Source organism: Neomonachus schauinslandi, chromosome 10 (assembly GCF_002201575.2).
Source record: "Neomonachus schauinslandi chromosome 10, ASM220157v2, whole genome shotgun sequence".
Taxonomy (NCBI): Eukaryota; Metazoa; Chordata; class Mammalia; order Carnivora; family Phocidae; genus Neomonachus; species Neomonachus schauinslandi.
The window spans coordinates 64898208-64921860 of NC_058412.1; the positions used below are offsets into that span (position 1 = coordinate 64898208).

General features: G+C 37.8%; 1 protein-coding gene across 1 annotated transcript; it reads left to right on the forward strand.

The window, feature by feature from the left end:
• Positions 1-233: 233 nt before the first annotated feature.
• MTIF2 (mitochondrial translational initiation factor 2) lies at positions 234-23364 on the forward strand. The gene is made up of 14 exons (XM_044918710.1): positions 234-281; positions 2111-2336; positions 2718-2829; positions 7890-8061; positions 8513-8673; positions 9563-9739; positions 11968-12107; positions 14140-14264; positions 15721-15925; positions 16301-16553; positions 17404-17544; positions 20712-20876; positions 22212-22352; positions 22976-23364. The coding sequence occupies exons 2-14, from the start codon at positions 2118-2120 to the stop codon at positions 23146-23148; spliced, it is 2184 nt and encodes a 727-aa protein (XP_044774645.1). The 5' UTR covers positions 234-281; positions 2111-2117; the 3' UTR covers positions 23149-23364.
• The last annotated feature ends 289 nt before the right edge of the window (positions 23365-23653 follow it).

Sequence of the window (23653 nt, forward strand, 5' to 3'; positions counted from 1 at the left end):
ACTGCCGACGCGCGGCTGAGCCCGGGAGGCGGCCACAGGCTGAAGGAGGGTCTATCCCCGCCTATCCTCTGGGGGCCCACTGGGGCACCTCCGACAACCCTACTCCTGGCCGCCGCAGCTATTTCAGATTCGGGCTTCCGAATTCCGGGAAGGACCGCTTCCGGCGGTACCGGAAGTCCGACGGGGACCCTTTCGGGGACGGACTGCCGGACTGACGGAGGGTAGTCCCGGGTCCGCAAGGTGATTCAGAATCCGGACGCCCAGGCTAATGTAGCAGCGAAGTGAGTGGGGTTCCTTTGCCGGGTCGTCCCGGGGAGCGTGTATTGTTTGGCCTGAAGTGGCAGTGGCACGGGCTGTAAACACTGAGCGACCGGAAGCCTTTCCGCGGGGCATTTAATCCCTGCGTGACCCCGCCTCAGGCGTAGCGAAAGCGTTATTCGCCTCGAAGCGGCGGGCTGACTCCCGCTCCCAGCGCGCCGCGGCTGCCCCGGGCCGGAGCCCGAGTTCGAGGCGAAGCCACACCAGGGGCGTCATTTTTCTACAATGACTTCTTTTTACCTTTCGGGTAAATTCCAAGGCTGACACCTCCTACATTCAGCCGTTTCCACCAACGCAGCCACGTTTTTCCAGCATCTCTTTTCAGATTCCATGATAAGAATATCTTAGCTGCGAAAGAACACCGAATTGGGAGTCAGACAGCCTGTCTTCTAGGCCTGTCATTAATTGGTGGTATGACATTGGAGAAATCTTTTTGACGTCCCTGGACTCTTCATTTTCCTTTTCTGTGAAATGAGGAGCTTGGAATAAAAGTAGCAAGTAAGGTTCCTTTCAGTTTTCACAGCTGGATTATTGCCCCCAGTGTGTTTTTCTGATTCCTGCCTCAGTTATCTGTGCTTTGGTTAGTCTCCATGTAGTGCTTTTCTTTCCATTCCGTTAATATATGCCCTTGTCAGGTCTGGTTTTAGACTCATTAAAAATTTTTTTCCTAAAGGAATCCCTTCACTTCTTAAGCCAGGGACATGTACCTAAATAAGCTTTTTTAAAATGTACCATTCTTGAGGTGTTTCATGTGCCTGGAAATCTTACTTTGGAGCTCTTTAAAGACAGTAAATTCTGAAGGAAAGGACTCTAGCTCATTAAACTTTGAATCAACGTCCTCAAATGTAATGTCTGGAAGATGGTACTCAGGAAATGTTTGTTGAGGAGAAAACATGTACATCTCACATTATTTATTTGCTCTTTAAAAACTGAAAAGCAAAGCTGTAGAAATGCAGTACTGAGAGCAGAAAGAAGACTCAAGGAGAAAAATAACTATACTCTTGAGTTCTGAACTACACCATTGAGTTCTGTTGCAGTTTTCTCTTAGGTAGCTGTTCTTTCATTCCAAGAATAATATTCAGAAGGCATTATTCAATAGATGTTTATTAGGTGCCTTCTTCCCCCTCTAAAGCATCTTTTTGGGGGGAGGGGGAGGTGGGAAGAGGGAAAAATATTGAGGCTTGAAAGACAATTCCAAGAAGAGATAGCATATGCAAAGGTTCAAAATGAGATGACAAGCCATTGGAGATTACAGGGGGTCAGAATAACAAAAGCTTGGAGATAGGAGGGAGGGAACTATAAGAGTGTAAGACATGAAGTGAGAGGTTAGCAGAGGGCAGATAATGAGTCCTTATATAGCATGTTTTCTTGAAACGGGAAAATGGCCAGCCATTGGAGGGTGGTTAGCAAAGAGCTGATGAGTTCAAATTTGCATTTTATTTTTTATTTTTATTTTTTTTAAAGATTTTATTTATTTATTTAATTGACAGGGAGAGAGAGAGAGACAGCGTGAGAGGGAACACAAGCAGGGGGAGTGGGAGAGGAATAAGTATAATAAGTATAAGTTGTATTTCAGTTCTGTTGTGGTAGGAACATTAACAATAATGATAGTTAACATCTAGAGAGTAGTATGGAATTCCATCTCCCTGATTAGCCTGTGAGTTCTTTCAGGGCAGGAATCTAGCTCTACTTATAACTCCAGCACAGTGTTTTTCATGGAGTAGATATCCACTTAATATTTGCTAACTTGATTTTCATATTAACCAAGATACTATTTTAAAACTTTCTCCAGGGGAAACATGAACCAGAAGATACTGAAATTGGAGAACTTGCTACGATTTCACACTGTCTTTAGGCAGCTGCACAGCCTAGGTCAAAGAAGAATGTTAGCACAGTGGAATCATGTGTTTTCATCTGCTTACCCGGTGTGGACAGCTCAGCTCTGCATCCGGCCCTGGCAAACAGACCCACTCATTGGGGTGGTTTTATCTCAATATAGGCTTCTAGTAACAAAGAAGGTAGGTTTAGATTTCTATCAGTTACTATATTACTTGGTCTGAGGTGAAAGTGCCTATAGCCATGAGTAGAAATCCATTTTGGGTATTTTGTAATTTCCAGAATCTTTATTCCTTAATGCTGCACTCCAGGCAGTAAATCTTTGTGAAGAAGGGAAGTTCTAGTTTGTTGTTCAGTAATGCTGATGAATTTGATTATTTGGAAATTAGTATATAATAGTGAATTAGGGGTGCAGGACTGTAAATTTTAGTCTGAGGTTTAGCTATTTGTGGGAGTGTTGGTAGAAATAGGAGCCATTATTGTGGTAGATATTCCAGAATAAATCTACACTGTTACTTAAAGTTCTTTTTTTTCCTTCTGTATGCATCCTGAATTTTTACTAGGAAGAAGGATCACAGAAATCTCAGTTATTTTCAACAAAATCCAAAAAGGAGGTGGAGGTATGGATTGGAATGACTATTGAGGAACTGGCCAGAGCAATGAAAAAAGACGTAGGTGGGTGAGATAATTTTATGAGGAAAAATATGGGAAATGGAATACCTGGCATTTTTATTTGCAATGAGACCAAGACATTCAAAGATGAAAATTAGACTGATGGTTTAAAAAGATGTTAAATCATTCCAGTATTTTTCACTCTAGGTCACAAACTCTTATTAGTTTCTTATCTCTTTGCCAAATATAGTTCTCTTAAGATTTTGCTTTTAATAAAAGTGGAAAATATTTTCTTACCTACACTAACCCTTGTTTCTCAGAAATTTTTTTTTTTTTTAAGATTTTATTTATTTATTTGACAGAGACACAGCAAGAGAGGGAACACAAGCAGAGGGAGTGGGAGAGGGAGAAGCAGGCTTCCCGCTGAGCAGGGAGCCTAGTGTGGGGCTCGGTCCCAGGACCCTGGGATCATGACCTGAGCCAAAGGCAGACGCTTAATGACTGATCCACCTAGGCACCTGTTTCTCAGAAATTCTGTAGGCTTTTAGAGTAAGTCCAAAGAATGTTTTTGGACTGAAAAGGACTGTATTTATACTTAACTTACTTTCCCTTTGTTGTCTGTGATTTCTGATTTTCTTTTTCACTCGTAACAATATCTGTAGTGCCAGCAGAAAAATATTTTTAGTAGTAACTTTTAATAATACTATTTTTATTTATTATTATTATTATTTTTTAAAGATTTTATTTATTTGTGAGAGAGAGAGAGCACAAGAGGGGGTAGGGTCAGAGGGAGAAGCAGACTCCCCACCAAGCAAGGAGCCCGATGCGGGACTTGATCCCGGGACTCCGGGATCATGACCTGAGCTGAAGGCAGTCGCTTAAACAACTGAGCCACTCAGGTGCCCACTATTTTTATTTATAAATGTATAGCATCATTGTCCTTTTTTTTTTTTTTTATTCCTTCATTGCATTCTTGGTGTATTTATTACCAATTTAGGATTATTGGAACAGAATTTGAGTTCCCATTATAAACTGACATTACAATTCAGTAAATGGGGTGCCTGGGTGGCTCAGTCAGTTAAGCATCTGCCTTCAGCTCAGATCAAGATCCCAGGGTTCTGGGATCGAGCCCTACATCAGGCTCCCTGCTCAGCGGGGAGTCTGCTGCTCCCTCTGCCTTTGCCCTCTCTCCCCCAGCTTGTGCGAGCACTCTCTCTCTCTCAGATAAATAAATAAAATCTTAAAAAATAAATAAAATTCAGTAAATAAGAAATAGCCTATTATTGTAGCAAAATAAAGTGACAAGGCAGACTCTTGGAAAAAAAAAAAAAAACTCATATTATTGAGCTGTTACTGTGCACCAGTACTTTATATATATTAACTCATGTAATTCTCACAATGCACTACAGGTAGATGGAATTATTACCCCCATTTATAGGTTGAGAAACTGAGGCATGGAGAGGATAAATAATTGCCACAGTATGTGGTAGAGCGAGGATTTGAACTCAGGGAGTATGGCTACAGAGGCCATGCCCTTATTCACAGACCAAATTATCTTTCAAGAATTGTTATTTTTTAATTACAGCAGAGCTAGAATTTTAATGTATTTCCTGCCTGAAAGTGTTACCACTCTTTGTACATACACATCCTTACAAAGAATAGAAAATTCACCCAGACTTGTATTTTTATAACTTTGCAGTGGATTATGTAATCATTTTATTAAAAAAACTTTAAGAGAACAAATACATATGGCTGTATCATTGATAATTTTTCCAAAGAAAAGTGTACTGATATAATTTTATAAATAATATTGATAATAGATGTAACTTTTAAGACTTTTATTATGGGCAATTTTCATCCATATATGAAAGCAGAAAGAATGGAATAATAAGTATAATATATGCATAAGGCAGTGACAATTATTAATCTATCAACCCATAATTATTTCTGTATTTATCACTTAAAAATGAGGATTCTTTCTTTTTTTTAATCTGTTTATTTATTTTAGAGAGAGAGCTAGAGAGCTGCACAAGTCGGGGGGAGGGGGCAGAGGGAGAGGGAAAGAGAGAATCCCAAGCAGACTCCCTGCTGAGCGGGGAGCCTGAGGCCGCTCTATCCCAGGACCCATGAGATCATGACCTGAGCTGAAATCCCAAGGCAGACGCTCAACCAACTGAGCCACCCAAGCTCCCTGAGGATTTTTTTTAAACATTGCCTCCCCCCCATAACTGTAATAATTCTTTTGTATTGCCAAATAAATAGTATAATTAAAATATAAGTTTAATCCTATGGATTGGTGCTCTAGCCCCAAAACTGATACATAATTTAAATAAAAGTTATCTATTTAAAGCTTATTTAATATTATATTTGCCTCTTATTTGAATTAAAGATGGTGAATATTTTGGGAGTACTTGGGTGGCTCAGTCGGTTATGCATCCGACCCTTGATCTCAACTCAGGTCTCAATTTCAGGGTTGTGAATTCAAGCCCTGTGTTGGACTCCATGCTGGGCTTGGAGCCTACTTAAAAAAAAAAAAAAGATGGGGCACCTGGATGGCTCAGTTGTTAAGCATCTGCCTTCGGCTCAGGTCATGATCCCAGGGTCCTGGGATCAAGCCCCGCATCGGGCACCCTGCTCCGCGGGAAGCCTGCTTCTCCCTCTCCCACTCCCCCTGTTTGTGTTCCCTCTCTCACTGGGTCTCTCTCTGTCAAATAAATAAAATCTTTAAAAAAAAAAAAAAAAAGGTGGTAAATATTTTTAACTACTATATTAGCAACGTGAGTAGATTTTTTTTTCCTCCCCTGGGTCAATTAAAATAACTTAAGATGTAGGGCGCCTGGGTGGCTCAGTTGGTTAAGCGACTGCCTTCGGCTCAGGTCATGATCCTGGAGTCCCGGGATCGAGTCCCGCATCGGGCTTCCTGCTCGGCAGGGAGTCTACTTCTCCCTCTGACCCTCCTCCCTCTCATGCTGTTTCTCATTCTCTCGCTCTCAAATAAATAAATAAAATTAAAAAAAAAACAAAAACTTAAGATGTAATATTTCTGGTTGAATTGCTTTGGGCACTTTTCTATTTGTAAATGTTTAAGTCTTGGATAAAGATAAAATAATATGTTAATACTAAATGCATTTAATATAGAGGGAAAGAGATTCTCTGTATAAGCTACTTTTCAAAAGTTTAGGATAACGAGGGAAAACTGTAGTTACTGGATTATTAGGGATTTTAGCATTAGTAGAAACAGAATTGTACTCATTATAATTTACATGTTTAGAGTTTTATTGTTCTCTGAGTGCATATCCATATAGAGAATTTGCACTGTATCATTCTTTTAAAATGTGCTTTCTTGGGAAAGGATGTGGTGGGGCTATACATAGGAAAGGGTTTAGGCTGTACAGGGTAGGATCAGTGATGTCTGGGCCTGGCTTGCACCAACTTTTGGGCCAGTTGCTAACTTCTGAGGAAGTATGTGAGCTGGTAAACACAACCATTACAAAAATTAAATCATAAACGAAGGTAATAAATACTCATCAAACCCCTCACTCCTGATTATTTTTACTGTGTTTTGCTATCTTCTGTGTTCTTGAGGTTATTTACGCCATGTACCTATATGGTGGGAGTACTATATAATGGTGTACTACTGCCCATCTCTTTCCATCTCTGTGTTCAGTGACTTCATGTTGGTAGCTGTAATCAACCATGGTGGGAGTATTTGCACTATGGAAATTGAGAAATGCTATAACAATCAGGGATTTTTTTCTTTTTTTTGGAGAGTCTTGTGAGTAAACATTTACCTGCACACTAGTGAATAGGATATTCTTTTCATACCGTGTTCTGCTTATTTGAGGATCCCTTTGTTTCACATCTGTTTCTTGAAATACATATTTAAAGGGTGATTGAAAGTCTAGAAACATAAATCTACTTTATTTCATTATCATCACAGATACATTCATTTATCATCTACAGGGAAATATGACTGAAATGAAAACAAAGTACCTTAAATAAAATGCAAAAAAGAATACCAAGTAAATATTTTTCCTATATTTTAAGACTTTTTGGACACCCTAAATAGGTACATAAATAAATAAATTATATGTATGTATGTTTATTCTGAAACACTGTGTATGTGTATGTGTGCGTGTATACATCCAATAGATCCTTGTTGTTTGGGGATTTTGTATTGCCGAATTCTCTAAAATGTATTTATAGCCCCCAAATCAATATTCAGAATACTTTTGCAGTCATTCCTGGACATGCCTGGAGCAGTGAAAAATTTGAGTTGTCCAATCACACATTCCTAGCTGAGGTTCAACAAGGCAACACTTAGCCTTCTTGCTTTAGCTCTTATGCTGTAAACAATCGTCATTTTGTGGCTCATTTAAGTGTCATGTTTTCACATTTTTGTTCTTTTTGTTGATTTTGCTGATTAGCCTAAGCAGAGTGCTGAATGAAGTAATGTTTAGTGTTACTAACTTGCAAGAAGGCTGTAATGTGCTTTACAGAGAAAATACATGTGTTAGATAAACTTTGTTCATGTACTGGGTTTAGTGCTTTTGGCTGTGAGTTCAACGTTACCGAATCGACAATATATATTAAATAAGATGTCTTGAAATGGAAACACATAATATGTATTGATTGGCTAATGAAGATGTGATCAGGAACTGCAGGAACCTAACCTTGTATTTCCCCTTAAAGTGATGGTTTAGTATTATTAATTCAGTATTTGTGGTGGGTTTATAGAACATACCCACCACGAATAATGAGAATCGACTATGTGTACACATTTGTATATGCATGACATATGTAACTACAAGTTTTCAAAGAACTAGGCTGTGGTAAACTGCTCAATATAAATGTATACAACATGTAATGTTTTATTGGTAGCTCAGATGATTCTTATGGTACATAAATATTCAAATATTTATAAATGAAGTAATGTTAATATAAGTAAATCATATTTTAAAGATTATTTTCTTTCAGCTTGTTTGTGATTTGTTAACATTAGAGAAACAGCTTATAAAGTTATTCTTTTCATTGAGTGTACTGTTCATATATAGACATTAATAGAGGTTGCTTTTGTGAACATTTAATTCATCATCCTAAAAGGTCTTATCTGTTCCACCCAGATTATGTATATGAAGCTTTAATGAACACTGCTATTGACATAGATTCACTAGAAGCACACTCACGTTTAGATGAAGTCTGGATCAAAGAAGTGGTAAAGAAGGCGGGGATGAAGTTAAAATGGAGCAAATTAAAACAGGACAAAGTCAGAGAAAATAAAGATGCTGTAAGAAGGTAAAACTTAACCATGTATGTTGGGGGAAGGAAACCACATAGTTTCATTCACACTTTATAATGGAAAAATATACCTTAAAATTTTTTTGCCGTTAAAATGACGTGGGAGTGTAGATTAAACTTTTCTTCAAAGTGTTTAAAACATCAGTAAGTATATTCAGTTTATAGAACTCTGAGGGTTATTTTTTTAGTTTGCCGAGTGTGTATATTGATCCTGAATTTAAAAATCTTATTCTGTCTGCTTATTGTTATGAAGATGCCAACTGTACGTGGGCAGTCATTATATATTTTGCCATAGGTCATTGTACTTACGGAAGAGGAAGATAGTTACATCTAATCAAAGCTGAATGTTGGGTTTTATTGTTAATGGTAGTTCACAGAGATGACTGCAAACCAATTCACTGGCTATAAAGATATTTAAGAAATGAAACTCCTTTGCTGTTAATTGTAGGCCTCAGGCAGATCCAGCTTTATTAACCCCAAGGTCCCCAGTTGTTACTATAATGGGCCATGTTGATCATGGGAAAACGACGTTACTTGACAAACTGCGAAAAACTCAAGTGGCAGCAATGGAAGCTGGAGGCATCACTCAGCACATTGGTGCCTTTCTTGGTATGGACACACATTACCTTACAATGTGCCTGGGAACCCTACATACTATTTTCTTAAACCAAGTGTCATGGTATGAGATAGACAAATTCAAAGTAAAAGGGAAGCCTAAAGCTTAAAGCCATTGGTCTGATGAAATGTAGAGCAGGTGGTTAACAAAGCTTATTTTGTACATTCTATAAGAAGAAAATTCTATTACCTTTTTATTCTGGCTCATTCTTAGTTTGGTTTAATGAACCTACAATTCTTCAATGCTAGGTTGTGATAATGTTGCTAATAATAATTAAATAACAGCTACCATTTAATGAGCACCTAGCATGTGCCCAGCACTGTGGTGAGCACCTTATTTATATGCTTTATATTTTTTATCTTCACAACAACATCATGAGGTGGGTATTAATATTCCTACTTACAGATAAGGAAGCTGAGGCTTGTGTAGATTAAATTACTTGTTCAGGGTACAAAGCTAGTAAGTGGCAAAGCCAGGATTTACACTCAAGGCTGGGTTTGGGCTTAAATCCTGAGCTCCTAACCATATACTAAATTGCCTTTGTTGTGCAGCTGATGTTTGCTAATGAAGGGGAGACTGCCTATATTAACTGTTGGTCTGTTCTCTCTTCAGAATAGATACCAGTTGGTATATTTATGAAAAGTATATTCTAGAAATAGAGTTTTAGTTTGAAATTATTACATGAAAAGAAAACCCTAAGGGTTTCACTGCTTTGTTATTTTTCAGTGTGAAATGATCTGTATTTTTCCTGATTAAGATTAATGGAAGGAATAAGTCATTTTAAAGAATTGTTGATTCTGCTTGATAATTTCACATATATTCCTTTGTATTAAGAAAGTACATATTTGAGTCCTTAGTGTTCTTGGATTTCTGTTTCCACAGTCTCTCTGCCTTCTGGGGAAAAGATAACCTTTCTTGATACTCCAGGACATGCTGCTTTCTCAGCAATGAGAGCCAGAGGTGCTCAGGTCACTGACATTGTTGTATTGGTTGTAGCTGCAGATGACGGAGTGATGAAACAAACTGTAGAATCTATTCAGCATGCCAAAGATGCTCAAGGTACCATGTGGCTGACTTACGTGTATCAGGAAAGAAGTTGCTTTTTAAAAAAAAAAAAAAGGTTTTACTACTTAAAGTCGCTATTCTGGGGCCCTTTACATGTAGCTCATTTAATCTTCTTGGCAATCCCAGGATTATTATACCTATTTACAGATAAGGCTCAAAGACAGTTGAATTGTTTTCCCACAGACATAACTACTAAGAAGAGTGTAGTAGGATTCAGCTGGGGATGTGAGATCACAAATATAGTCCTTCCAATACTGTGTACTTACTTGGCATGGTGTGAGAATTTAATGGTTTCCAATGACTTTTTAAAAAACCTTTTTAGGGGTGCCTGGGTGGCTCAGTCGTTAAGCTTCTGCCTTCGGCTTGGGTCATGATCCCAAGCTCCTGGGATCAAGCACCGTATCGGGCTCCCTACTCGGCAGGAAGCCCTCCCTCTCCCACTCCCCCTGCTTGTGTTCCTGCTCTCGCTATCTCTCTGTCAAATAAATAAATAAAATCTTTAAAATGAATAAAAAATAAACTTTTTATCATGGAAATTTTAAACAGTTATAAAAGTAAGAATAGAATAATGAACTTCCATGTATCCACCAACTAAATACATCAGGAGTTGCAAAGTATTGATACTCTAATTCTATTATTCCTTGTTCATTTATTGTCTGGAATTCGTCTCTAAAGAGGAACTTTTCCGGGCACCTGAGTGGCTGTTGGTTAAGAGTCTGCCTTTGACTCAGGTCATGATCTTGAGTCCTGGGATCAAGCCCTGAGTCTGGCTCCCTGCTCAGTGGGGAGTCTTTTTCTCCCTCTCCCTCTGCTCCTCCCCCTGCTCATGCTTGCTCTCTCTCTCAAATAAATAAAATCTTAAAAAATAAATAAAGAGAAACTTTTCCTTTATATGCTTTAAATAAGTTCTTATTTGGTCAAAGGTGTAAAATTGAAACTTAGAAAATCACTTAGCTATCTTCTCCCTTGCTTCTTCCACACACATACTTTGTATATTCATTCTTATTCCGATATGATCTTACACCCATTGAGAAAATATTGCTGTCTTGAGAAAGTGTACCTAATGGAGAGTGCATCATATTCCCCTAGGTTTGTTGGCAAGAGGAAAAAAAAAGGTTGACAATCACTATCTAGGCCAGTTCTTTTCTTACAACATGAAAACTGAGAACCAGAGAATGGCAGGAACTGCCTCCAGTTACAGTTAATTTGTATCATGTCCACACTTGGAATCTGGTCTTCTTTCCATTGTTAATCTTTTTCCTTTTAATTCCTCAAAACTGCCTTAGTGGAATGGGCTATGTTCATCATGATTCTAGGGAATATAACAAAAAGAAGAGAGTGATAAATTTGCCAGGGATTTGCATTACAAAGCAGGTAGTTGAGATAGGATAAATTTCTTAATCATGCTTTCTATACCTGTTCTCATGTCCCTGTTAAGTTCCATCTCATCCGTATGGAATGTACTTTTTCATAATAGTAGGTTGTGGATTGCATAACTTTTTTGTGTCTATTGTGAATTTCTTGTTTGATACCTGAGAAAATTGCAAAGTTGATGAAACCCAACGAGAGAATTATCTCATAGCATTTTATGTGATTTCTCTAATGGGAGGGTATGTTTGATATTGACAAGTAGATTATAAGATTATTTGGTTCATTCATTAAGCAAACATTTATTGAGAATCTACTATGTGTCAGTAACTGAGTGTGTATGAGTAGAGAGTTACTATAAATCCTAAAAGAAAGTTTATGATAATGCTACTTAGTTTCACCCCAGGATGAGATGTTGGGTCTTAACAATGACTTAATAGCTCCTGGAAAGAAGACGCAAATGATCTAGTGGTTTAGAATTGGATTAGAATCTTCTCTTGATTTTTTTTTCTCCCTGGAGATTATCTTCAGTGTAGTTGCTGATCTTACATTCAGGTTTAAAGGTAGGCCTTTCTCTACCCACAATGCTGTTTTTTGTTTGTTTGGTTTTTATCATCTTAGGTATCTATTCTTAATTCAGAGTCTGCTTATAATGATAGTTTTGACATCTCATATCCAGAATCCTTCTTTATGTGCAGAAAGCAGTGTAGAGGGTGGCTAAAGCAGGTTTTTTTCAGGTCTGTCTTTTAGTTTAGTACATCTACTGGGTAAAGAGAAAGCCAGAAAAGGTTGGTGTCTTTCACTACCTGGCATTGAAGGTTTCCTCATCTGCACTCTTTCTAACTCTCTTTCAGTTCCTGTCATCCTTGCCATAAACAAATGTGACAAAGCTGAGGCTGAACCTGAAAAAGTGAAAAAAGAACTGCTAGCTTACGATGTGGTCTGTGAGGATTATGGAGGCGACGTCCAAGCAGTGCACATCTCTGCACTCACGGTAAATGCAGGCACCTCAGAGATGATGTGTTCAGATGGGCCTGCTGTCCCTAACGCACATAGTGCACAGAAACAACATCTTGACAGATAGCGTTTCTATTGTTGTTTAAAAGTCCTCTGTAGTATTAGGCAAAGCTGGTATCATTATCTTGGTTTGGCAGATTAGAAAGTAGGCTCAGAAAGGTTAGTCATCAGTCTAGGATTCCACAGCTGGATAGTGGGGGATCAAGTCCAGACCTAATGCTTTTCTTATTATGGGATACTTAGAATGAGAACAAATGGTAAACGATGTGAGGATGGGGTAATAGTAAGCTGTTAAAGACTGTTTTAAGCAGAAATGAAATCCAATTTGTAATAAAAAGTACTTGTTTTTATAGTGAAAAAATACAGAATGGGTCTTAGGGCATTTAAGGGAGATTTAAACAAAAACTTCATTAATACAAAGATAAAACATTTAGGTTCAGTTTGTTACTGGTTGATTCAATGTTTCTGTGAATTAAATTGCTATAAGTTTTATGTTATTTATGATGAATTTCATTTTCTTTTAAATGACCAGTTACTATTTTCTGATTGAAAAACACCAAGAAAGCTAAGTACCTGCTTTGTGACAGCATTTTCCAATTCTCTTATCCTATACAGGTTGCTGCTAAGTAACAGTTTCCTTTTTTGTCCATTCCTACCATATTCCATGGTTTATACATAATATATAAAACTTCTCTTTTTCCTCATCATTCACTGAAGGGATGGTACTATATTTGGCCACCTTCCTCTAGTTAGGTCTCATTTTATCTTTAGTTTTCCTAAATTTGTTACCTCTAAGATGTTTAGCAATCATTCCTCCATTAATAGTAAAGCCTTGCCTCTTTTTCTCTGAAACTCATAAAATGCCACCTTGCTTTGTTATCTTTCCATATACCCCAATTGCTATTGCACTCTGAAAGCCACATGGCAAGATTAAAACATTTGAAGACATGGTCACCTTTTCTGCCCAGGTAACAGAGATGAGTAGATAAATGTAAAGCTGCTTAGGCAGACTTGGAGGCATGGCAGAGACGATTCCTGGGAAGTGGAGGGAATTGGGAGGGAGTGGCAGGAAGTAAGATGAGGCCTTTTTTTCCAAGTAGAGATAGAGGACGCTTCATGCAAAGAAATACCCCAGCTCTGCTTTTCAGGACAGCATTTTGTAAATTGGAATAAATGACTAGTAGGATAGGTGAGCAAGGTATTTCATCGATTTTGTTTACACTTGTCCCCGTTGTCTTATACTCTGACAACTGAGCAATCTCTTCGCTGACACAGAGAATGGAAAAATCCCTTGCCCATCAGTTCCAGTTCCATCACCACTTAATCAGCTGTGTGATCTGGGAGCCCTAGAAAGCATAGTAAACATAGATCATTAAACATGAAACAAATCATCTAATCTAGCTTCCTCATTTTACAATTGAGGAAAGGAGATCCAGGGAGTAGTGATTCTTCAAGGTTGCACAGCTTGGTGATTACGGAGTATGTCTTAAAGCCTGGGTCTGGTCCATACTTTTTCTCCTTATTTATTTAATAAGAGTAAGTAATGTTTGATTTATTTATTTTACAGCACTCTTAAGTTGATCAAATGAAATAATAGATGTGAAAGCTTGCTCAGTTGGATAAACTTCAAATGCAGAGTAGCATTGTAAAGAAAGTGAGAGGAAGAAGACACAATTGTAGAGACAGATGAAGGAGGGAGAATGAATGAAGAATGTGTTTATGAAAGGGTATTAAGGAGCACCACTAGTGGCCATCCTTTTAATAAAATAGCCATTCTTCCTTGAAAGATCTGTCCCTCGATCAGGTCTTCTTGCTTTTCCTTCCTTTGTTCTTTCCTCCCTCCCTCCCTCCTTTCCTTGTCTCCTTTCTAATTGGATGATTCATGCTTTTAATGCTTAAAGAGAAAAGTATAATATAACTGTAAAGGATTATTTTGCTTTCTGACCCTGGTATCTAAATTTACAGATAATATTTTATTATTGTATATTAACTCCTTTTTTTTGTTAAAGGGTGATAATCTGATGGCTTTGGCAGAGGCAACGATTGCTTTGGCAGAAATGTTAGAATTGAAAGCAGACCCCACTGGTCCAGTAGAAGGAACAGTAATAGAATCTTTCACAGACAAAGGAAGAGGGTAGGACTGTTAAAATGCTTGCTTTTTAATAATTTTGTTTCATTGTTTTTATGACTTGATTATATAACAGTGTATTATTTTTATTGTATATTATTGTTAGACATGAACAGTATTTTCAAAGCATTTGTTTTGAAAACATTTTATGGCACTAGCACACAGAACAAAAAATGCATTTATCAGTAGACCATAGCAACTCTCTGTATATATCTACTAGTCACATTTAGATGATGGAAGTAGTTCAGTTTGAATTTTTTTTTCCCCACTGACTTAACTGAATTGGTAAATAAAGCCTCATGGACCAACAAATTGGAATGAAATAGCAATTGTTGCATTTTAGGGTTCCTAAATTCTTTATGTCCTTCCCCATTAATATAATATATGGGAAGGTCTTTGGATTGCTCTTCTCTTCTTTAATTTTTCTCCCTATCAGCAAGAAGTTTCACTGCTTAACAAATTGGTTACAGAAAGAGGATTAGGATTCTGTCAGAATACTCAGCTATCTGCACCCTCCACTACCATAAGCTTATAGAAATGGTTTTTGTTTTTCCATTAAAAAAAAATTGTGATAAAAGAAGCATAACATTAAATTTACCATCTTAACCATTTTTTTTTTTAAAGATTTATTTATTTATTTGAGAGAGCGAGAATGAGAGAGAGTACATGAGAGGGTGGAGGGTCAGAGGGAGAAGCAGGCTCCTCGCTGAGCAGGGAGCCCGATGCGGGACTCGATCCCAGGACTCCAGGATCATGACCTGAGCCGAAGGCAGTTGCTTAACCAACTGAGCCACCCAGGTGCCCCCATCTTAACCATTTTTAAGTGTATAGTTCAGTAGTACTAAGTATATTCGCATCATTGTACAACAGATCTCTAGAACTTTTTAATTCTGTAAAACTGAAATCGTATATCCATGAAACACTAATTTATCCCTCCTGCCTTCCCCAGCCCTTAGAACTATCTTTCAATTCTCTGTTTCTCTGATTTTGACTACTTTAAATACTTCATATGAGTAGAATCACAGAGTGTTTGTCCTTTTGACTGGCTTATTTCACTTAGCATAATGTCCTTGAGGTAAGTTCACTCATGTTGGAGCATATGACAGGGCTTTCCTTCTTTTTTTTTTTATTTTTTTATTTATTTTTTTTTTAGGGCTTTCCTTCTTTTTAAGCTGGCATAATTTTCCATTGTGTGTGTGTGTGTATATATATATATATATATATATATATATACTGCATTTTCTTTATTCTTCAGTTGATGGACATTTGGTTTGCTTCCACCTTTTGGCAATTAAGTAGAAATGTTTTTATAGTATGAAAACTTGCTTGAGAAGTGGGATTAACCCTGTGTGTTCATATTATATATAGTTAAGTCTCATAAAGATATCTTTGCTCGACTTAAGAAAGTGTTCTTACATCCTGATTATGGCATTAAGAATATATACATTTGTTTTCCTTTTAGTCCTGTTACTACAGCTATAATTCAAAGAGGAACTTTGAGGAAAGGCTCAATTCTGGTTGCTGGAAAGAGTTGGGCAAAAGTACGCTTAATGTTTGATGAGAATGGAAAAACAATCCATGAGGCCTGTCCCAGCATGCCAGTGGGAATTGTAGGCTGGAGAGACCTCCCTTCTGCAGGAGATGAAATTCTTGAAGTAGAATCTGAGGTATATCAAGTTTAATTCCTATATATTAGATATGATACAGTGATTTTAAATATTAATCTATGATGTTATACCAAATAAGTATATTTATGTTAACAAATAATTGCAGATTGTAAGGGCTTGTGAGGGGGCCAGTAGTGCCATTTTAGAATTTGGCTACAGAATTTTTAAAAATTTGAGCTAATATTTTTAAATTAAATCATCTGTTATACACAAAGCCCCCCAGATTAAAGTTTTATAAGTTTCTTGAAATTTATAAAATTAGTGGTTTCATGTATGAGTTAAGCTAAGCTAAGTTGAGGAAAAACACAAAGCTTTTAACCCATAAGTTACTGGTTTCTATTTAGTTAGATAACGCCTGTTTTTTTCCCTGTAAAGCCAAGGGCACGCGCAGTTGTTGACTGGAGGAAGTATGAGCGAGAACAGGAGAAAAATAAAGAGGATCTGAAAATAATAGAAGAAAAGCGAAAGGAACACCAAGAAGCACAACAGAAAGCCCGTGAGAAGTATGGCAATATGCACTGGAAGGAGAGATCATTTCTAAAGTACCAAGAAAAAAAAGAACAAAAACACTTACAGTCAAAAGAGAAAGAAGAAAGGGATTCACACGTACTTCCTATAATTATTAAAGGTGACTTTGCAAAGATTGTACTTTACAACTCATATCTGGAATATATGTGTTTCTTCATTCTCACAGTTAATTCGGGCCATTAAATTTAAGCTAAAATTATTTTGGCATTTAGGGAGAGGTTTTTTTTGTTTTTTTTAAGATTTATTTATTTGAGAGAGAAACAGAAAGCAGGGGAGAGGCAGAGAGAAACTAAAGCAGGCTCTGCGCTGAGCTCAGAGCCCAACATATGCCTGGATCCCATGACCTGAGCCAAAACCAAGAGTCCGATGCTTAACCAACTGTGTCACCCAGGTGCCCCAGGGGGAGATTTTTTTTTTTTAATTGAGGTATAATTGACATATAACATTATGTTAGTGTCAGGTGTACAACATAATGATTTGATATTAGTAAATATTGCAAAATGACCACCACAGTTTGTCTAGCTAACATCCATCATCACAGATAGTTACAAAAATTTTTTTCTTGTGATAAGAACTTTTAAGATCTACTCTCTTAGCAACTTTCCAATATGTAATATAGTATTATTAATATAGTCGCCATACTGTATGTTATATCCCATGACTTACTTATTTTGTAACTGGAAGTTTGTACCCTTGCCCTCCTTCACCCTTTTTGTCCATCCCTCACTGGGGGAGATTTTAATAAACGTTTTTCTTGCTGATTTTGTTGTAAATGTACATTTGGTTCATTATACTTTATTTAAAGTTAAATAGATATTTATAATGCTAAACCTAAATAAAAGTGGATTTAGTGGTAAATGGCATTCCTGTTATGGCTTTAAATAGATTTTTGTTGTTTTTGTGTCTGTTAATGCCTCTTAACACTGGTGATTTTAAACTTCTGCATTTAGGTGATGTTGATGGTTCCGTCGAGGCTATTGTGAACATTATGGATACCTATGACGCTTCACATGAGTGTAAACTTGAATTAGTACATTTTGGTGTGGGTGATGTCAGTGAAAATGATGTTAACCTTGCTGAAACATTTCGTGGTAAGGATTCTCTTTCCTATTTGTTTAACTGCGTTCCCTAGAACACACTGTGAACCATTTGCTTCTGTCTTTTGTTGGTTGGCTAGTCAGTCTGCCATTTATCCTTATGAGCATCCCCCTCCTGCTGTAGTCAAGCCCCAGCCATGGAGCTGAATGGGATGTGCAGTATTGCAGCCATAGCTCCACTCATTGTCCCTATACTGCAACCCTGGGGAACTCTTTTGAGCCCCAGTAGTGTTTCTTGTTTTTTTGTTCTGTTTTGTTTTTTTTAAGATTAGTGTCCTCTACCCCCTCCCAGTTCCCCACCCAATCCAAGGTTGGTTATCTTTTATTTAGACTTTTGAATGCTCCTAATACTGTAATCAGCCTCTTCAGTACTTCATCTTTTACTTTTGTCTACCTATTTTTTGTTTATTGGTTATTTTACAAATTATATGTCTCTTAGATTAAAAGCTGTTTTTAGCTTTAGTGTGTGTGCTTCCAGAGCGAGCACTGTTTTTAGCTTTAAATGCCTAGAAGTCAGGGGGGCTGTTTATTCGTTGAACTTATGATATACAAAAAGTACAAAAAGGTGACTCATGACTGTCACTTTAGATCTAACACCTAGCAAAGCACCAACATTTTATTGAATGATTAATGAATCACTTAGGAAGGAGCTACTTCATGACTGGACTTGATTAGAATTAGATGTTACCTCTACTACTGAAAAGGTATTTTTAGTAATGCTGGTTAATTCCAAGAATTTTCTAGGCACTGATTGGTCTACACTATACTATGAAATGTTGATAGTGTGTTGAATGAATTCTTTTTTTTTTTTTTAAAGATTTTATTTATTTATTTGACAGAGACACAGTGAAAGAGGGAACACAAGCAGAGGGAGTGGGAGAGGGAGAAGCAGACTTCCCGCAGAGCAGGGAGCCCGATGTAGGGCTCGATCCCAGGACCCTGGGATCATGACCTGAGCCGAAGGCAGACGCTTAAGGACTGAGCCACTCAGGCGCCCCTGTTGAATGAATTCTTGATGATAAGACTTTCAGGGTGGTTGTGTTTTTCTCTTAAATTGTTTGCATTACTTTTTTTCACTTAAGGCAAGAGTGTTTTGCTTTTTTTTTTAAAGATTTTATTTATTTATGTGTCAGAGAGAGTGTGTACAAACAGGGGGAGTGGCAGGCAGAGGGAAAAGGCGGCTCCCCGTCAAACAAGGAGCCTGATGTGGGGCTTGATCCCGGGACCCTGGGATCATGACCTGAGCCAAAGGCAGCACTTAACTGTATGAGCCACGCAGGAGTCCCAACAGTGTTTTGCTTTTTTATTCCCTCCAAAGTATTTGCAGTTAAATACATTCTCCCCCCCCCCCTTTTTTTTCTTAAGATTTATTTATTTAGGGGTGCCTGGGTGGCTCAGTTGGTTAAGCGACTGCCTTCGGCTCAGGTCATGATCCTGGAGTCCCAGGATCGAGTCCCGCATCGGGCTCCCTGCTCGTCAGGGAGTCTGCTTCTCCCTCTGACCCTCCTCCCTCTCATGCTCTCTGTCTCTCATTCTCTCTCTCTCAAATAAATAAATAAAATCTTTAAAAAAAAAAAAGATTATTTAGGGGCACCTGGGTGGCTCAGTCATAAAGCATCTGCCTTCGGCTCAGGTCGTGATCCTAGGGTCCTGGGATCGAGCCCCACATCAGGCTCCATGCTCAGCGGGGAAGCCTGCTTCTCCCTCTCCCACTTCCTCTGCTTGTGTTCCCTCTCTCGCTGTCTCTCTCTGTCAATTAAATATAAGTAAGTAAAATCTTTAACAAAAAAAGATTTATTTATTTGAGAGAGAAAAAAAGAGTATGTGAGCAGGGGGAATGGCAGAGGGAGAAGGAGAGAAGCAGAATCCCTGCTGAGAGCGGAGCTCCATCCCACCACCCTGAGATAATGACCAGAGCCAAAAGTAAGAGTCAGACAGTCAACCTACTGAGCCACCCAGGCGCCCCTAAATATATTCTTTGGTAAAATGGTCAGCTCCATGGAACTTCTTTCATTTCTAAAATAACTCTTGAACTTTACCAATTAAGTAACTATTATTGGGCATCTTTTTTTTTTTTTTTTTAAAGATTTTTATTTATTTATTTGAGAGAGAGAGAGAATGAGAGAGAGCAAGCACATGAGAGGGGGGAGGGTCAGAGGGAGAAGCAGACTCCCTGACGAGCAGGGAGCCCGATGCGGGACTCGATCCAGGGACTCCAGGATCATGACCTGAGCCGAAGGCAGTCGCTTAACCAACTGAGCCACCCAGGCGCCCTATTGGGCATCTTTTGGCCAACTGAATACTTACGAGTAAACCACAAAAAGTTGTAGACAATAAGATTATAATTCAGTAATACAGTTATTAAAATAATATAATATTTTAGCCCTAATCAATTTTTGTTTTCTTATTTCTCTAGTATAAAAATAAAAGTCTTGGGGCGCCTGGGTGGCTCAGTCATTAAGTGTCTGCCTTCGGCTCAGGTCATGATCCCGGGGTCCTGGGATCGAGCCCCGCATCGGGCTCCCTGCTCCGTGGGAAGCCTGCTTCTCCCTCTCCCACTGCCCCTGCTTGTGTTCCCTCTCTCTCTGTGTCTCTGTCAAATAAATAAATTTAAAAAAAATAAAAATAAAAGTTTTGTTTAGCATACTGCCTTGCACTGTGGGCACTTTTGTCTCTTAAATGGATTTAAAAAATCATAAAAAGGGACGCCTGGGTGGCTCAGTCGGTTAAGCGTCTGCCTTTGTCTCAGGTCATGATCCCAGGGTCCTGGGATTGAGTCCCGCATCGGGCTCCCTGCTCAGCAGGGAGCCTGCTTCCCCCTCTGCCTGCTCTGCCTGCCCCTTCCCGTTTGTGCACGCACGCTCTCTCTCTCTCTGATAAATAAATAAATAAATAAAATCTTTTAAAAATAAATAAATAAATAAAAATCATAAAGAAATTTTCCTAATTAAATAAGCCACAATAGAACTTATAAAATCCTTTCATTAATTTGAAAACTAGTAAGTTTTCATGAGAAAAAATGATAGAATTTCTCATCTCCCCTACTCGCTTTTAATTTACATAGAAGGAAATAAAACAATTTAGATTTGAGTTTCTGCTTGAAAGAAAAGTGTTTAATGCAACATTTGTGCTACTTTATTGATTGTATTTCTGCTTGCCAGGTGTTATATATGGCTTCAATGTGAATGCAGGCAATGTTATCCAGAAGTCTGCTGCAAAAAAAGGAGTAAAAATTAAACTTCACAAAATTATTTACCATCTGATTGAGGATTTGCAGGAGGAATTGAGCAGCAGATTGCCCTGCACTGTGGAAGAGCACCCAATAGGTGAGTGTTCACTGAATGTTAAACATTCATATCTTAGGTGCTGTAAGTAACACTTTGAAAGCAAAGTTTAGGGGAAAATGTAAATCACTGTTGAAATACCTTCACTGTTCCAATATATAGCCTTTGTTCTAGAAAAAAATTACTATAGATCTATTCAGTGTAACTTCATATGTATTATAAACATCTGCTGTCTGCAACATGTGCTTCTGCCCTGAGGATACAAAGGCCCTGAAGTTTAGACATCAACAACTAATTGTAGTACAAATTAGACTGGGATGGGAGGGGATACAGATTATATATAGGGTTGTGGAGGAAGCCATTGATTTTTGTCCTGGAAACTGGCAGGGAAATCCACCATGAGAAGAAAGTTTACTTTACATTTAAGTATCACATATTTAAAAATTTTCTTTCTAGCATATCCCTTGGCCAGATGGAAACCTAAATTTATCTGAGACTGATTAAACCATTTTATCTGTTCTTATGGTCCAGAGATTTTAGACTTTTTCTCACCTGCTAAACGTGACCATACAGAGATTTGTATGTTCTTGTGCTAAGTGCAGTTTGGAAAACTTTTGAGTCATATGAGGGTTTTTAGGAGACAAGTAACACTAACCTCAGTAAATTGGTATATTATAGTGTGATAGCATGTCATTATAATTTAATTTTCAGTGAAAAAAATTAAGCTGAGTCACAGAATTAGTGCTCTTAAGTGGATATAAATTACCAATGGAGGGATTAAAAATAAGTCAGGTAACAACAGATCTCTTCGAGAAAATATATTGAGGCACAGCTGAAAACTAGGTTTTTATGGAGCAGACAGTAAACTATTATCTTCTAGTGCATTTTATTTAGCTAAAAAATGAATTCCACTTTTCTCTTGTCATTCTTTTGGCAAACGTTTATTTTTGTGATTTTCTTTTCCATGAAAACCCAGGGATTTCATGTTTATTTTTTTTAAAGATTTTTATTTATTTATTTGAGATAGAGCATGCATGAGAGAGAGAGCAGGAGCAGGGGGAGGGGCAGAGGAAGAAGCAGACTCCCTGATTATTGCGGGTGGGGTGGGGGGATGCTGGGCTCGATCCCAGGATCCTGGGATCATGACCTGAGCCAAAGGCAGACACTTAACCAACTGAGCCACCCAGGCGCCCCTCATGTTTATGTTTCTAATAGTGGTCAGGAAAATAAAGTTGGCAGACTCAAAGAAAACCTGGACTTCTTTCTCTGCAGGAGTTTTTTTCTCACACTTTTAATTCTTGCCATGCAGAATATGTGAAATTATGTATTTCTCAGAATCTTGTTCTCTGTGCACTTAATGTTCTTTTCTTTCTTAAGGTGAGGCTTCTATACTAGCTACCTTCTCTGTAACAGAAGGGAAGAAAAAAGTTCCTGTGGCTGGCTGCAGAGTCCAAAAGGGACAGTTAGAAAAACAAAAAAAATTTAAATTAATCCGTAACGGAGGTATTATTTGGAAGGGTAAGCAACATCACAATGTTTCTAATAGACCTCAAATCCAGTCACCAAAACCTGATTCTGTGTAACTATCTGAAATGTTTCACTCCCATATCTTGGTTCAGGCCATTCCTTCTTGGGAACTCAAACCTGGTCTCATTGATTGGCTCCCTCCCTTACAAATTCTAAATTCTGATAATCTATAATAACCACCTATAGTAATCCCAATAAATCAGTAATCTAATTTTCTAAGCTTCTAAAAATTGGCCCCAAACTACCTTTCCAGCTCTGTGTTCTGTACTTTTCTACAGCATTGTATTTGCTTACCTCCTTTTGACCTTCTGCCTGCAGTCTTTTACTGGATTTATCTCATTAAGTCCTAAGTATAATGCCAATCCTCTGCAAAGTTAGTCTACCTTTGAAATGGGAGATTTAGTTATCTTTCGCTATAAGCCAAATCTTGTTTACAGCAAACCATTTTCCTTTGGTTTCCCTAGTATTTAGTTCTATCATTTAACATGATAGGACTGTAAAACTTAAGAATTTCAGTGTTTATTTATAACTTCCTTTTAATACCAGAATATTTAGCACTTAGTAGTATTTATTTGTTCAATATGTGTACCTTTTTTTTTTTGTATTTTCTTAAGGTTCATTAACCTCATTGAAACACCATAAAGATGACATTTCAGTCATCAAAACTGGAATGGATTGTGGTCTCAGTTTGAGTGAAGAAAAGATAGAATTTAAAGTGGGAGATGAAATTGTTTGTTATGAAGAAAAAGAAGTTCCAGCCAAGACTTCCTGGGATCCAGGATTTTAAAATTGTATTAAAAATGTAAACAATTAACGGGGTGCCTGATAGAGCACGCAACTCTTGATCTCAGAGTTCAAAGTGCATGCTGGGCAGAGATTTGAAAAATAAATTAAAAACTATAAACAAAGTCTTGCTTTATTATAGAGAGCAACTAGTTTTGCTTTATTGAAGGTAAGAATTCACCATATCTGGTCAAAAAATACCCTAGTAGTTATTCCAAGCGCTAACATGGATAACTTGTCAAAATGTTCCAAAAATAGGAAACCTTATTTAAGCATGTGTCCAAGTAGAAATCCTGGCAAGAATATGGTAAAAGGGTATTGGCATGCCACTGAATGTAATAAATCAGTTCATGGTAAACTTCAACTGCATGTTTTAATTGAGGGACACCAAGATAAGCAAACCTCCCTGAATTTAGCTCACAGGCAAAATATGGTGCCAAATACTGCTCAAAACTATTTCTCAATGTTGACAGCACTAGTGAACTAAGTGTTTAAAATTCCAAGTTTTC